The 17,761-nt window shown below is 32.1% G+C and overlaps 2 protein-coding genes across 3 annotated transcripts; one reads left to right on the top strand and one right to left on the bottom strand.

The window, feature by feature from the left end:
• Positions 1 to 180: 180 nt before the first annotated feature.
• LOC109812291 (uncharacterized) lies at positions 181 to 6,255 on the bottom strand. 2 transcript variants are annotated; one of them, XM_020376218.3, is made up of 7 exons: positions 5,700 to 6,255; positions 5,390 to 5,478; positions 5,129 to 5,288; positions 2,336 to 2,431; positions 2,105 to 2,227; positions 1,404 to 1,666; positions 181 to 881 (listed from the first exon to the last, which is right to left on the bottom strand). In XM_020376218.3, the coding sequence occupies exons 1-7, from the start codon at positions 5,866 to 5,868 to the stop codon at positions 771 to 773; spliced, it is 1,011 nt and encodes a 336-aa protein (XP_020231807.1). In that variant the 5' UTR covers positions 5,869 to 6,255; the 3' UTR covers positions 181 to 770. The 2 variants fall into 2 exon arrangements, with proteins under 2 accessions (XP_020231807.1, XP_082919261.1); XM_083063135.1 differs by lacking the exon at positions 2,105 to 2,227.
• A 6,754-nt stretch (positions 6,256 to 13,009) lies between these two features.
• On the top strand, positions 13,010 to 16,250 carry ORC2 (origin recognition complex second largest subunit 2). Its single transcript, XM_020376247.3, has 6 exons — positions 13,010 to 13,326; positions 13,414 to 13,520; positions 13,602 to 13,734; positions 14,364 to 14,658; positions 15,385 to 15,609; positions 15,688 to 16,250. The coding sequence occupies exons 1-6, from the start codon at positions 13,183 to 13,185 to the stop codon at positions 15,882 to 15,884; spliced, it is 1,101 nt and encodes a 366-aa protein (XP_020231836.1). The 5' UTR covers positions 13,010 to 13,182; the 3' UTR covers positions 15,885 to 16,250.
• Positions 16,251 to 17,761: the final 1,511 nt, after the last annotated feature.

The following is a 17,761-nucleotide window of genomic DNA, read 5'->3' as shown; positions in this document are numbered from 1 at the left end:
AGGTACATCCTTTTTCTTCAGAAGACCTAAATCTTATACCGAAAACCATTCAGAATCTGATCGACAAAATTAATTGTATTCTGTATTTCCTACTTGCAAGTGATATTGTATATACATATATTCACACTGATGCATGCATACATGCATGTGTGCTTATAATGGATTAAAACAAACACACAGTGGACAGAGAAGATTCTGATGATCATCATCAACAATAACATTATAAATCCCTCAGATACAATGTATTATGATTTCAGCTAGCTTACAACAAAACAATTTCCTCATCAGTTAGTACATGTTAGTTTCACATTTTGGTGAAGACTAACAGTAACAGAAAAATAACACTTCCCAGTGCACTTTCAAAGGAACCAAATATTTGGCCAAGAATCTACAATTCACCTTCCAAATGTGTAACCAACACAGCCGTCTGTGGCCATATGTTCCATTACAACTTCTAAGAATTTTAAAAGAAATACAAATCTAACCTCACCTCAAAGTCTTAGACCCTGTCTTGAGGGAAAAATCCTTGGCACCGAGATGGTTTTAACCAGAACCAAGTCTTAAAATGAGGAAATGACCATTGGGGGAAATTCTTTGCTCCCCCCATTTCCACCATTTATAATAAAGGCAAAAACATGATGAAGAACAACGGTATAATCCACAAAGCATGACAAGGGCTTTGCCAAAGCTAGCTTTGCTGCCTGCAATCTACGATCTGGAGTCTGGACTTCGGTTGATCAAGTTGTTACCTTTTGGTGTCGTTGTTTATATCATGCGCTAACAACTCCAGAGGCCCATTGAACAATCCCTGGTGCAGATGGGCGTAAATTTCGATACCATTCAGGATACCGATCCTTAAAATTTAGTTTCGGCTTCTCAGCCTGTGTTCACAATCCCAAGAAAAGTATATTAGCAGGGAGGGAAGAGGAAAAACTACACAGATTTTTAGAATTGTCACTGCCGCACCAATCAATTAGAAATCATCCTAGAAGTTTTAAAATAATTATTATAAAAGTCAATAAACTTGTCAGCTATCATTCATGAAGTTCTATAATTGGATGACAGTGTATAAAACTTTTACACTGTCCATATATTTTATTTTTAAGTTCTTTTTGGAGCAGACGATATTTTGAAAGTTTAGGAGTATGCTTTAAGATCTCAGAAAATAAATAATCAAAGGTTATTAAAAGTTTGTTTGAATACCAGCTAGAAATGTTTTTGAGAACTCTTTATTGGAAAACAAAACTCTTTATTTTCGGGAACTCTTTATTGGAAAACAAAACTCTTTATTTTCGGTAAAGAAGCTTTCAAAAACACTTATAAACTTATCTCGAAACAGGTTCTAAGCATTCGACATAGAGGTGGGGCAAAGTTGTGAATCACGTTCATAGGGTGCATCTTACATATTTCAGCCAGCATTCCTGATATTTGTGCTGATAGACATCTGGCGAATGACACCCAAATTCTGATGGGCAATAAACCCAAATATTGCATTTCTTTTCACCTTCTTTGGCACGTTTAGCCTGGTTTAAGCAAGCCTGACAGCAATCAGCTGCACTGTCCTTGTGATGATTAAGACCCCATTGTACTGCAGTGCCGTCATAATCCGTATGAAGTTCAGCATTGCATTCAGGTGGAAGGGGCCTGCCGGGGAGAACTTCCTCCCCTGGACAAAATGTAGGCTCAGTATAAATACATATATTAACTTACTGCATAGAAAAATATGTTCACACTTCCAGATTCTAATACAGAGCATGCAACATGAAGACCTATTTGAATAAGCTTCTCTAAAAGTATTTTTAGAAGAGAAAAATAAGAAGAAAAATCAAAATAAGTTTTTCCATAAGCTGAAACTAGTTTATACACGAGTTAAAAATAAGACTTTGGAAAAACTAAAAGGAGAAAGCTTCTATAAAATAGTATATGCATAAGCTAATTTTAACTTATAGAAAAACTTATTTTATATTTCCTTCCTATTTTGTTCTCCTAGAAGACCTGGGAGAAGTTTACTCAAAACAGGTCCTAAGTTGCTAACAGATTCCAAGATTACGAAAGATATGTGGCGGGGGCGGGGGGGAGTTGTTTTGACTGGAGAAACTAGTACCTAACTCCTCTGCACCCTCAGGTTTATCATTATGTTCTTCATTAGCAACCACAGTAGGTATCCAAAGGCCAATTTCTTCAGAAAGCACAGCCCAATCAGACTGCAAAGCTCTTACTAGCATTCCTAGGAAATTGATATACACATTAGATACAAGGTGCAAAGAGACAAGCTTCATCTAAGTGACACAATTTATTCAAATGTCAGAAACAAAACAGAAAAATTTGCTCATACCTGCCTCTTCATGGGGAATGGTTGAGTTGGAAGTCCCTCTGGCATCAGCCAACTTAAGCTCCTCCAATTTTTCCTTGCGCCAATTTTCAATTGCTTCTGCATAGAATGAGTCAACGTTAAAAATATAACAGCAATAAAATATCTTTCAAATTCTTCATCATTTGCATAACTACCAATTTTAGTGTCTAAAAATAAAATATTAGTCCCCACTCCGCATACCCCCCAGGCCCCCACCCAACAATAAAAAACCTTCTAATACAAAAGATGAACCTCATTTTAACACACAATTTGGCCACATGATATCAAAGAAACAATTGGGAAAGATAAATTACATAAAACTGTTCAAACAAAAGAGTAAAGGAGACTTTCTTTTTCCTTTTGGTCTAACACCAAAAGCTGTGGCGTGTGGGAATAACATAGGAAACCGAAAGAAATTTTTTCACCTTTTAACAATTAACACCAAGAGCACAATCATTTGGAAGTGGATACACGTGTACAAATCTACATGCTATGTAATGGCATGAGGAAAAGAAACAATCATACAGGCTTCCTGCAAAAAGCTACGCCTTATTAAAATATTTCTCTCTTGTTTTCTATTCACCTGCTTCCCAATCCCCCCAAAAAATTGATAGATCCAAGTGATTCAACAGTTCCAGATGGAAGATTCTACTGGACATCATAAAGTCCTATACATTGACTTGCAGCCTAAAATAATGTCACTCACCCCTCCCTCACATTTTAACTGCATACTCTAATACACTTGTTGGTCTCTCTACCCTTATCTGTGCATGATAATCTTTAACTTCTATTTCATCAGATATTTCATGAAAAATAACAAACATTTTAATTAAATAGTGTGATCTAATTTGGTAAAACAAAAATTATAGAACTGTTAATTACATACATCAAATTTTAAATATTTTAATTAATCAATCATCATCATCAGTCTAAATATGACATGAAAATATTGAATAATTTTGTTGTTCCGTAAATCAAATACATAGTGAGAATTTTGGGCAGTCATGAGTGTTACGATGCCCCACATTGGTTAGGAATATGACCAAAATACTGTTAGCTTTTGAAATTAAATTAGGCATATTCCATTTTTAATAGTGAGGACTAGGTCACTTGAGGCATGCATTTTTTACTAAAGACTTTTTATATATTAAATTAAGAGCAATGGTTAAGAAATCAATAAATAGAAGGTTTTTAATAAAAATCAAGACAGACATTTATTGGTAACATTAAATGTTACTTTCCAATGAAAATGCTCCATTTTGATAAGCACTGTCCAAGGAAATGTTTCGTGAAACCGTTTTACTAAATATAAGAACTTTTAAGTTTTGTGTGATATACATCCATATCAAACGAAGGGGGAGGGGGGGAGGAATGAAATGTAATACCATCAAATGCTCATGCCAGGGTAAATATACTATTTTTAGAATAAAATAGGTGTTTTTAAACAATATTTGAAAATAAGACACTTCCATAATCCCACTTCTACCTTAAACTCACTTCTCTCATTTCAATTTTATTTATACTATTCCTCACTTACATTAATGCCTACTTCAAGAAGAAACATAGTAAAGGCATACTACTGAATAATTTTTCCATAGTTCCACTAAAACATAAAGAAAGTCTAAATTTTTAAATATTTTGATAGTGCACACTATCCAAATGAATAAATCCATTTTCTTATTAAATATTTAAACTTTTTGTCTCAACTCTCAAGGCTATGTAAAACGATCTCCAGAGGGAGTAGATGAGTGATTGCCAATTTCAAGCATTATGTTACATTAATAACTTGGAAAACTATTGTCCCTTTATGTCAGAATAAGAGTCAATCAAGCAATAAATTGTCATGACAATGTCATCCAATCATACCATGAAGTTAATAAACACCTTCTCATTCAACCAGATAAATATATCCAGAAGTAGTTTAGATAGATCAAAATCCCACCCACCCAACTGATATTTGAATTGGGACAAAAATTAATAAAATTCAAATGGTCTGTTTCTAAGTTTAAGATTCAAAAAACAAAAAAGAAAAGAGAAAAGGACACTAAATGATCATATCAAAGCAATTTCCTCAAAAACAGTTAAAATGGAAAAAAGACTGAGAATGTGTCTTCTAATTGTAACCTGACCAAAGATTTACACTAAGCAACTGTACAGTGCAATTTACACTTGAAACATCAAACATCTAGTTTCCTCATTGAACAAATATTACACTAAATGACTAGCCAGCAAGCAACAAGAACTTTGAAATAGAAAAAAGGTAACATATATGAATAGTTGAATACATCATATCTAAACAAATTCATGTTTGCTGCAGAACTTTTAACTACACAGCAGTTATACAGCACAGGGAGCAACAAAAAAAAGTATGCTCTTCAGGATAGCGAAACATCAAATCTTAGTGGTCTTATTAATATGAGATCCTGATACTCTTGCAAGTTGCACCATATAGCAACATCATTAATTCTAATACCTATTCAAATAAACCAGATTCCAATAAGTTCACAATGGACATATCTGACATTCCACATATACTTCAGGAAAACAATCAAGTTGGCCATGAAAAATTGGTAATACTCTGCATTGTACACTGCCCCACCCCCTAGAAATGAAATTGACCAGTTAAAGATTATAGTTCCAACCACCCTTTTTGCTAAAATCCAAGTCTTAAGGTGAAGAATATTATCAATAGAAAAAGCTTCTCAATTCTCATGCTTAATTATAGAAGGAATAACAACAGATTCTTATCAGCACAATCTACGAGTACTCACTCACCTCGCTCCTTAGCCATGCGCTGAGAGTGAGACATGCTTTTGCTGCTTCCATTCATGCTTCCTAGTCTCTGCAAGACCTCGTCAATTATTTCCTTTTTCAACTGCCGAGGCAACTCAACCACCACATTTTCCCTTGAAAACTCCCCTTCGAATTCCTTCACCTACTTGCACAAGTTTTACAACATCAACTTGAGGTTAACTTCACAATAAGTATTTGCTCGGGCCACATACTAGAAAATGGTTCATACTTCATAGCTCATACCAATTTCATTAACTCCACGGGTTTGTATGTCTTCCGAATTTGATCAGACTCTTCCATCTTCCGAATCTGATCTGGCCTATACACCACAACTGAAAACATACACAAGCCAAACCAAATCAAAAAAGGTAGGCAGAAATAAAAAAACTAAACTTTCCCAGTCTCTAACAAGACCCTTTTAAGGGGCCTCAAAATTTACCATAAAGCAGAAACTTTTTGTTACCCTTTTGATTGTGCTATTTGGGGAAACAGAAACATAAACAAGACAGAAAGAAAAACTCAAAAACATCCTCAAAAGTAAGACAAGACTCACTTTTTCGTGCAACGCTGCCAGAATAGATATAAAGAGAAGCATAGAGAGAGCGAAGAGAATAGAGAGCAACCACAATGTTGAAAAAGCAAACTAGAAGAGTGATTTTCTTGTAGGAACAAATCGAGTTCCATTTATGGTGAAGCTGAACCCTCCACTCCCCTCTCGCCATTTCCCTCCCTTCTTCTTCTCTTCCCTTTTATCCTCATCCCACCATTGCCCACTTTCTCTTTCCGATTCAAACTCAGAAAACGTTGCGGCTTTGGTAAATTCAAGGTGCAATATTGCGACCCCAAAATATAATTAGATCGTGGGTAGCTACTATTTTTTGTTGTGGGGAGTGGAACATTGAAAGTTTGAAACAGAACCGGTCGGGTGCCAACGTAGGTTTTGTCGTATGAGAGTGATGGGAATTTGATGGATCAGCTAATCATTTTGGTGGTTTCCCTCATCATTAATGGTGGACCTGCTGCTCCTGCTAAAATGCGCTTCCGATTCAAACAACCCCGTGTTTCCTGTTCATGGCAGCTACTGTGCGCCTCTGCCAGAATAAAAAATGATGTAATCATGAAGTAATATAAAAAAATATGTAATCATATATAAAGAGATACCTTTTCAGTAATTACTTTAATTTTTTTATTATTTATTATTATACTTTTTTATTTTTAATTTAATATATTAATTATAATATTAATTAAATTAACATATTTTTATTATTTTATTATTATTTTTTTTTTTTTAATAGAGGTACAAAGTACCGCTACGTAGTAATTGAGTTATATCTACTTATATTTATAATTTAATGGTTAATATTTTTTTATATAAGTTTAACATTTTATGTCAATATTAATATCATTATGCTTATAAAATAAAATAAAACAACTATATCAATAATTTATGGAAACTTTGCTTCAAAAAAAAATAATTTATGGAAACTAAATACCTTTATATATCTACTTATGTTGAAACATAAAACCACTCTGTCAACATGCTTGTAATTTAGTATCAGTTTGAATTTTAAATTTTCTAACTGTATAGTTTTATTGGTGTGAGAATTTTTCTTTTTATTAAAATTATTTGTTCACTTAGGTGATTACACTTGCAAACTAGCTAAACATTAATTAAATAATGTAAAGAAAATATTAAATAAATATTATAATTTTAATTTTGTTTCCTATAAATATTATTTATATAATAATTCATAAAATAAATTATAGAAAAATATAAAATATAATAAATAATGTCATAAAGATATATAGATACATAAATTATCTTCATACAAAATTCTAAAAATAATGTATAAGTAATCGTTTGATAACACAAATCTTTCTATTTGTTACATTGCATTATAAATATAACGACCTATCATGATCTCCACACTAAATGACACAATTACTAACTTAAGATTATATACTTCCAAATACTATAATAAGTATAATGTTGCATACATATAAGGATGAAATGACTACTCCAATATATGCAATATACATACAGTAATCCTACATATGTAAATATACAATTAAGTTGTCAATCAAGTAACTATAATTATCTACACAAATCTACCACCAATAGGTAGTCATCAAACACATTCAACCCCAACACCACTGTACGACCTCTAATGTAACACTTTAGCCCTATCTTTATCCTACTTTTATACTACATATGATCATCGCAGTCCAAATTATATAAAAACATGCAAAGGTAAGCTACGAAAAAAGAAGAAGAAGAAAAAAAAAAAATATATATATATATATATACACACACATACACAACATAGGAACATCACATCATCCCATCTTTGACAACACAACAACAAAGCATTACTATATACAACACAGATCAACATAATCCAACTTTGATTCAATACAACAACACATTTCATCATAGTTCAACATAATATATGAATAACGCAATTAACTCAACACATCATATGTTCAATACAACAACTATATATGTCATTACGCATTTTTACTAGGAGATCTCCTACAACACACGATGAACAACTTAAGTGGCTTGATCCCACCGAACCGATAACATTGTGTGATCTTTTCGAGCTTGCTAGATCAATAGCCAATTGGATATAAATTCACAATACAATGACTTAGTTTCTCGGATGTCACCACTTAAATGAGAAAGTATAGTACTAATGTCAGGATAGAACAATTGGATACGAGCCTATCGCGACATTAGTTAACTTAACTAAGCCTCCTATGGGATTAGCCCACCAACTATCCTCCAAATACTATAACTTTTTGATACTCGATTAGGAACTAAGTCCCCGACCTCATACTTTACTCAGTTGGTTACTTGTAATCGGTATAGCTCGACCTGATTCTTATACTATGGTCGTTTCATACACGTATGCCTCGACCTTGCTTACACAGTACCAACAAAGTCCTAAAGGAGAAACAACACATTATCCACTTCAAGTATCAACTTCCCAATAAAGGTTTTTCAACAAATTGGATTATTAGAGCACCACAACACAATATTCACACAATGAGATATGCAACTTTCGAAAATATCTCCTATAGTCCTAAGTGGTCAACACAACTCAACAGATCATTATAATTTTCAACACAACAACTCAATCAACACACAACCTTTTAACTCATCACCATCATCACAACTCATTTACAACATTACGATTAACATGCATCTCAACAACACATCAACATTGTTCATATAGAATCCTAATATAGCTACACAACTTCACTCATACTACTTAACTCAACTTTCAACTTCACATCATGTCAACTTAATCAACATACATATTTACAACATTCACATCTTAAGAAAACAACTACATAAATCAATTTAAACAACTAGAATGACTTACAACTTAATCATCTTTCACTTATTATGCAATGACAAAGCAATGCATAGAAAGTTTTACTACTCCTGTCATGCTCATCATTATCTCATATGAAAGACAAGAAGATTTTCTACAACTTTCATGAAGAACTCAGGTTCTAATTCCATCATCTACCATGTTGAAAATTGTAAAAACCGCGACAATTTGTCTAAATGTTGACAACTTGACCTTTATTCACTAAAAATGTCATAATTGGAGTTCTAAACTTCCTTTTTAGGTGATTTTAAAGTCATTGGAAAGCTAACATCCAAGACTACAACTTCCATGAAGACATCAAGATCAAATTTGATCATCTACCCCAACCACTGCAACGCTCAATTCAGCGCTTCAATGTTTGATTTCTATTAGCTCAATTTCTCCCCATGGCTACAACACTCAACTATGGTTGTAGCACTGGATCTCTATCATTGCAATTTCCTCCACCGCTACAACACTCAATCGTAGCTGCAGCGTTGGATATCTGCCATCCCATTTTCTCTCACAACTGCAACACTAAGTGTAGAAATTTTATACACCTGCATGGCTTCCTCCTTCATTCCTCATTTGTATTTCACCAATTTTCCTCCTAATCACAATCTTTACTCATTATCTCTACTATATTCATTCATGCAATCCATTAACCACAAGAAAAAATAATATGCAAGCACCAAAACTCAAAGAAATCATCAACATTTTTAACATTTCATCTCCATAGTTACAAATTTTAGAATTTTTATTAACATTAAACTTTTAATTCATTCAACAGTCCAATGTTTCAACCCAATCCCCAAAATTTCAGCTTTCCTTATCCTGATTTCGAGTTCTTTGAAAAAAAAAAAAAGAAGAAAATGGAGGACTCCGAGAGCTCTAGCTAGTTGAATAAAGCAAAAAGGGAGGGGGAAAAAGAAACAACTTCAGGCTTCCAAGGTAGCACCCCACTACTACCACAACTTGTTTTTCCTCCTTCATGGTTCAGTCATAGAGCTCTCAAACACTCTCGAATCTATGAAGAGAAAAAGAAACTCAAAAGGGAGCGCTATAATAAAAAGTTTCATTTTTTGTGTATTTTTTTTTTGGTTTGTCCCTGGAGTATTCACCGCTGATAGTAGTGACTAATCTCCTCGCTACGTTGGAGGCACCTCAAAGGATGGGATAGCTGGCCCCAAGATTTAACGCGACTGTATACACAAGGCAGGATTTGAACCCCTGACCTTGCTTAAGCGTGGATCAACCCTTACCGCTGAACCACACGTTTAGGGTTTATTTTTTGTGTATTAATAAATGGGTGCCAATTTGTCATTTTAATTTTTAGAAAAATATAATAGATGAAAATATGTGAAAAATAAAATAAATTTTAGGTGTTTAGTTTGAAAAATAAGAAATAAAAAAAAATAGAAAATATGCTTTTGTTGGTTTTTTTTACGGGTTGCTTTTGCCGTTTTCAAACTATAAAAGTATGGTGCACAAATAATTTTCTTTGATAATTTGAAACCATTAGAAATAAATCATACAAAATCTGCGAGACGGTATTATTATTAATTTTTTTAGGGTAAAAAGTTATTATTGTTCATTTCTCTCAATAGAGAATACAAATTAATAAGTGTGAGAAGCAAAAAAATAATAGATGGTAAAAATTATCATAATTTTATTGTTTAAATATATTTTTATGTAAAATAAACAAATTTTAATATTGATCTCGTTAAAAAAATTTATTTTTCATCTTTCTAAGATTTATAAATATTATTTCTGTTGCTTGTAAAAATTGCTTTTATTTCCTTTAATATTATTTCTAGTGCTTGTAACACTATTTTTGGTTTTTAACAATAATTTTAAAATAAATAAATAATGCTTATTTTAAGAACCTATAAAAACAATTAAAATTATTACACACTAATATGATATCACTAATAATTATGAAAAATAAAATTATGTAACCTTTTAACAAACAAACAAGTAGTTAAAAATATTATATAATAGAAACTAAAACTATAGTTCTAAATTTTATAGGAATAAAAAATAAAGAAAATTTTGATAGAATTAAAATTAAAATTTATTCATTTTATAAATTAAAAATATATTTAAATCTTTTTATTAATATTTATATAATATATAATTGAGTATTATTATTTTTATAAATTAAAAAATATAATTATTTGTCATGTAAAAGCTAATTGGAATCATCGACATTTAGTCTAACCTTTTGTTAAGACTACATTTAATTTTTTTATTTTCTATTTCTATCTTACCAAATAAGAAAATTTTATTTTCTTTCCTCTATTTTTCTCTCTTTTTTCTTTATTTTTCTTCCATTTCTTGTTTGCTAAAGTAATGATTTTTTAACTTATACATTTTTTTCAAAAGAAAAATCCTTGTAGCATGCTTTTATAGAAAAAAGAATAACAGAATGATAGTAAATTACACAAATAGAATGTGTATATGTGTAACTTATTTAATTGAGTTGAATTAAGAATTAATTATACATATCTTATCCCTTAAAAATATTTTTAGTAGGACTCGTCGTAAGCTTTACAAAATGAAAGGGAAAAAACAGTAAATGTAAAATGCATAAAATACATTATAAAAGACTAGCGGAAAGAGGTATTCCATGCTTCTAAATATTTTTAAGAGTAAAGTAAACAAAAAAAAATATACTAGTGTGAGCAATTATTTAGAGTTAGTTAATGACGATTCTTAAAACTATTTATTTATTTTTAAAAAAATTAAAGGTATATTGTGGAGAGAAAAAATGATTACGAAAAGAAATATTTCCTTTATCTATAAATTGTAGAGTTTTTTACTCAAATAATACTATTTTAAAAAAAATTACCTAAATAGTAACTGTGCAAATTTATTTTCTCAACTAGCATTATTTACTATTCACGTTTCGGAACGGGCCGTTATGAAATCAGAACGGGCCGTTCCGGATTAAAAAAATAACACATGGAAAACAAATGAGAACGTGCCGTTCCAAAATCAAAATTAGTACATAAAAAGTGAAACCAAAACGGCCCGTTCTGCTTTCAGAACAGGCCATTTTGACCTAAATTTTTTTTTTCGATTTTCACTTATCAAATACCAAAACTCAGAAACTAACATCAAATAATTAAATTTATTGAATATTAACATTATAAATATATCTAAATAAATTTATTAAAATTCAATACAACAATAAAGATCAATGGTGGCAAAAACTGATTATGTTGTTCTCTAATGTCCATTTCTGTTTTAATCCTGCTAGACTTTGGCCGACCCTTGAAAGTTTGCTTGAGTTCTGGATTTGGCCACAAAGTTAGACCAGTGTAAGTAGGCCAATAATCTTCATGTCAGAGCTCTCCACAAAGTTTGACCCGCTGGGAGATTTACAGTAAGGCTAAATGAAATGTGGTATGATTGCGGCAAGTTCCAAAAATGTATACGAATGACAGTTTGGAGAGCTCCGACATGAAGATTATTGGCCTACTTACACTGGTCTAACTTTGTGGCCAAATCTAGAACTCAAGCGAACTTTCAAGGGTCGGCCAAAGTCCAGCAGGATTAAAACAGAAATGGACATTAGAGAACACCATAATCAGTTTCTGCCACCATTGATCTTTATTGTTGTATTGAATTTTAATAAATTTATTTAGATATATTTATAATGTTAATATTCAATAAATTTAATTATTTGATGTTAGTTTATGAGTTTTGGTATTTGATAAATGAAAATCGAAAAAAAAAATTTATTTGTAGGTCAGAGCAGCTCGTTCTGAAAGCAGAACGGACCGTTCTGGTTCCACTTTTTATGTGCTAATTTTAATTTTGGAATGGTCCGTTCTGATTTGTTTTTCATGTGTTATTTTTTAATCCGGAACGACTCGTTCTGATTTCAGAACGGCCCGTTCCGTAACGTGAACAGTAAATGATGCTAGTTGGAAAAATAAATTTGCACAATTGCTATTTGGGTAATTTTTTTTAAAATTGTATTATTTGAGTAAAAAACTCATAAATTGTATCACTTCATTGTTAAATATTAAGAAGATTTTAAGAGAATAATGATACACATCTTAATATTGAGATTTTTTTTGTATTAAAATAAAAAAAAAATTATAGTTTTGATTCAAATAATATTTAATTTGTAATTATGCTTATTATTCTTCAACTATACAATTTTAATTCATTAAATAGATCTCCATTAATTAATAATATTATATCATTCTCATAATTTTTTGAAAAAATAATTATGATATTAACTTAACACATATTTCATATTTAAAATCAAATTTCAAATTTTGAATAATATATAATAATAATTTTTTTACATTAATATTTTAAAATTTTATCTTAGGTTAATCAATCGACTAAGTTAAATTTAATTAAGAACTATTGCTACCAAAAATCAAATTCGAGTATTATCAAACCATTCATTATTAGAATCTATACATTATCCACTTGTGTTCTAGAATTTGTTTATACGAGATTGCTAAAAGCTCGGATAGGATACTTGCGAACCGCCAACGATTTGAGAAAACCCGACCCGGAAGTTTTCTTGGGGTGCGATCAGATGAAAAATGGCGGGAAAATTTTCTAGGGCACAAAAAAGCAACTGACATAAATTTGCTTCCACACTGTTTCTTCTCTCTCGCTGTTTGAACGATGGACATCAATGACAATTGGGAGGACGAAGACGACGAGTTCGAGTTCTCGCGGAACTATTTTCTTGCGAAGGAACTCGCTTCATCCTCCAAGAAATCTAAGTCAAAACACAAGCTCACTGACATCACCGTCGTTGATGAACAGGTTCATCTCCTAATTGTTTGTAGTTCTCAATGTTTTTCAATTCCCCTTACTTCTCTCCAATCGCCCTGCGATTTCGTGATTGTCTAGGAATTGAGGGAAGCCGCGTCGCAAATTGAACCCAAGCATGAAGCTGAGATCGCTCTCTTGTTGGATTCCTATGAGACTATGTATCCTGAATGGCTTTTCGCGCTAAGGTTCGTTTGGATGTGTTGATTTTCTCGAAGTGCTTTTATTGTGCGATGTTAAACCTTTTTTAGGTTACTTGGGTGATTTAGGTGTGGTTTTGGGCTTCTGATGTATGGCTTTGGATCTAAGAAGGCTCTCATTGAAGATTTTGCTTCAACGGCACTGACTGAATATTCTGTAGTTGTTATTAACGGATATCTTCAAGCCATTAACTTGAAACAGGTTTTTTCCCCCCTAAAATTTCTCATTCAAAAGATAACTGTGATTGAAGTTTTTTTAATGTGGCAAAAAAAGAGCGATAAAACCTTGTTTGTTTACTGTTTCAAAATCAGTTTTCTGTCTTCTAAAATTTGTTTCCTTTGCACGTTTTTGTTTTTTTTTTAAAGTTTGTCTGTCGAGCACTTGAAGAGAACATTTGATGAAAATAGAAGAGGATGAGAATGTATCTCCAAGCTGTTTCTATTTTGGTTTTAAAACATGTTTTAGCAATAATTTTCAAAACTTAACAGAGTTTGGATGAGAAATTGATTGTCGAGTAGTGTGAATTTCTTTTCAGTTTTTTAAACAAAAAGGGAAGAGAATCAAACAGACTGTAAGATGAGAAAGTGTTTTTGGATTATTCTTCAACTACAATTGGAGTCACCCCTTGATAATTTGTGTAAAAATAGTTTGCATTAAAGATTAACATAAGTTACTAAGATAAAACTCTAATTTTGATTAAAGAACAGTATTAAAATGCTTAACCAATTGTATCTAACTTCTGTCCAAAAGTTAATTTTTCTCCGAAGGATTAAGAGTGTGATATAAGCATGTTCTCATCATGCACCACTAATGCAATATATTTATATTAGGTTGTGATAGCTTTAGCTGAAGTTCTATGGGACCAATTGAAAGCTAAACGAAAGGTTTCCAATCGGGACTTGCCCAAGAGCCGGCAGTCATTCAATTCTCAATCCATGGACGATCTTCTTACATTTTTGGATCAAGTGGAACTAGAGGACGGTGACTTTTTTGTTTGTGTTGTTATTCACAACATAGATGGACCTGGATTAAGGGATTCTGATACCCAACAATATCTTGCTCGACTAGCTGCCTGTGCCCGAATTCGCGTTGTTGCCTCTATTGACCATGTTAACGCTCCTCTGTGTAAGTTTTGTTAATGCTATTCCGTTATCTTCTGCAGGATGTTTTTTTCCTTGTAATTCGTTAATGTCATCTTTGGATATGCCTTAAGTATGCTTAGTTATATTATTTTTTTAAGGTTGGAAGTGTCTTCTAAATACTATATTGTCTACTGCAGAATCATTTTGAGTGTTTAAATAGAAGCTTGAATGGTGCAATATTAATTTACAATTAAAAAAGTATTAATGCCTTTTCGTAATGAAATGTTATTTAAGCTTTAGTTTGATCTATGCTGCACATTATTAGAGGTCCTCTGAGGTTCTGAATCTTCTTATCATATGTTCTTATCTCTGTTTCATTGACAATATGACTAAGTGGTATTGCCCTTTCGTAAGGTTGAAAAACCAAAACTCTTTTCGGTCTTACATGGTAAAATACTTATAAGAGGGTTTGGTCATGTGAGAATAAAACCTACAGAAATGCTGGTAAGCGAGTTGATCAAGCGGAGAATAGTCCAATAGTCAGAATTAGAGGTAGTCAGGTAGAGGAAGACTAAGCAAAACTCTACTAGAAATATTAGAGAGGACTTAGATCTAAATAGCCTGTTTGAAGACCCAGTTTCTACAATAATACAAGGCTGTGGGAAATTCCTTTTTGTTATTGCTGTAGGAAAAGTGATGAAGGATATGTGACTCTGAAAGGTTCTTTCTAGTCTGTCTATTGCTGAACAATTTCATCCTCTCTTGGCAGTTTGGGACAAGAATATGGCTCACACACAGTTCAATTGGTGCTGGTATCATGTTCCTACTTTTGCCCCTTACAAGGTTGAAGGCATGTTTTATCCTCTGATTCTTGCTCATGGCAGCGCCAACCAAAATGTCAAAACAGCTACAATAGTTTTGCTAAGTTTGACACGCAATGCCCAGAGTGTATTTAAAGTTCTTGCCGAACATCAACTCTCTCACCCTGAAGAAGGCAAGTTTCTATCATTTACTTGGATATTTTGTTCTTTTCATATCAATGGTTTGTTGAATATTTTCCTTTATTTTACAGGAATGCCAATCAATGATCTCTACTCTGTGTGTCGAGAACGTTTTCTTGTAAGCAGTCAGGTTACACTGAATTCCCATTTGACTGAATTTAAAGATCATGAGCTGGTCAAAATTAAGAAGCATTCTGATGGTCAAGATTGCTTGCACATCCCTCTGACAGCAGAAGCACTTCAGAAAGTTGTGCTCGAGATCAATTAGTAGCGAGGATTGTCGTTCTTACGAAATTGAATGGGAAAGCGAATCAGTTCATGGACATTTTCCTAAAGTGGTTGATAAGCAGGAACTGTTCATTGAATGGAAATCCAATCATCTGTAGCACGTTCTTGATGAGAGCCTAATATTTAAGTTTCAAACTAGCTTTAAGAGGAAATTTATAATCAGTTAGATCACTCCCCCCCCCGGATCTGGGGTATTGTTTTGACCAATTCTGTTTTGTCAAAAATGTGAATGAAATGGTTAAAAAATGTATGTGAAATGGTTGAAATGCTTGTAAAGTAATATTTGAAAACGGATGTTACTCAATGAAATTAGAAATTAAATCCAATGTACGGTTAATATAATTCATTGCTTGACCCTTTCCGTCGAATCATCGTGGATAAAAAGCAAAGTTATTCGGTCTTGGTATACTTTTTTTTTTTTTTTTTTTATCATTTTCTTTTGTAACATTGCATTATGGCTATATATCAGGTTAGTAAGTAGCATGAGAGGATTTAAATATGCAAATACATTTGAGTTATATTTTCACATAATTTCTTAGAATATTTTACCAATTATTTTATTCCCTCAGTCTCTTTTCTATCAATATCATATAACTTGTTTTATCTTTTCTTTTTCTCTAATCTATCTCATGGTTATAAAAAGAATGTACGAATTTATTACAAGAAAACAGTTTCTCAATATATTTAAGTGGGTAGAAAAGTGGCTTCTGACTTCTGAGGAAGTTGCAGGGACAGTTGTGGTATTAGCTTGATGTCATCTAGAAGGGAAGCACTTGAACAGATTCAGATTTGTGGAGCTTTTCTCTTCTCTCGGATGGAATTCACTTGTCTTCCATTCTCAATGTGAGTTCCATGGTTTATAGTGTCTTCCTACCTAAATATTTTCATTGAAGATATTATATTATTAGAAATTATTTGTAATAACTACTTAATGCATGCGCTAATACAAGTCAATCAGTCGCTAATACAAGAAATAAAAATTAAACCTAATCCAAGTGAAATCATATGCTGGGTTGTGTATGGTTCTGAAATCTGTCAAGCAAACAACCCAATGAACCATTTCTTTGGGTCTTTATTGTGCATTATTATTGATTGTGTATTAGATGATAAAATTTTCAATTTTGGTGCTTGCATGTGTTATGTGCAGTGACGAGTGAGAATAGTATAATATTCCAAGTGTCCATGACCATCCTTTTACCTCTGCAACAAGGTCTATGGAAAAACAATTACTCTAATATCTTGACACCTATCCTTTACTAATTTCTAATGGACTACGATCCTGCGTGCAACATTGACACCACATTTTGTATTAATAAGTAACTCATAACTATACAAACTAACGATGGTTCTTCATTTGAATTTCTCCATAATTTTTACTTTTTATTTTGGTTTTAAATTTGAACTAATTATTGGCATTTTACGTCTTGCTAGAGTATTCGCATCGGGAGTTCTTAACTCCCTTTTTCTTATTAAGAATAAGAGCCTGCTCTTGTAGCCAATTTTTGTACACTTGTTAAGCATTATGTAGTGGGGTCATGGGTGGCCGGTAAGATTACTAAAACTCAAGTTTTAAGTCTATAAAAATTATTTGTTATTAGATTTTAAAAAAAATAAATAAATAGATAAATAAAAGGTCACATAAATATATTGGTAAAATAACATTTCGAGATATAACTTTTTTATTTCAAGTATAAAAGTATCTCATAATTTGTTTGGGCCTTCGTCATTCTTGGGCTGGTCCTAAGTGGGATCCACTAATATTATTTTTAATAATAAATAATGTTTATATAGTAAAATAGTAAAATTAAAATTTATTGAAAGGATATAAAAATATGAAATATGCAATAGTGAGACCCA

This window comes from Cajanus cajan, chromosome 9 (assembly GCF_000230855.2).
Source record: "Cajanus cajan strain Asha chromosome 9, NIPB_CcT2T_4, whole genome shotgun sequence".
In the NCBI taxonomy this organism is placed as follows: Eukaryota; Viridiplantae; Streptophyta; class Magnoliopsida; order Fabales; family Fabaceae; genus Cajanus; species Cajanus cajan.
The sequence above is the reverse complement of the archived record's forward strand: the minus strand, read 5'-3'. Positions and strand labels throughout refer to the sequence as shown.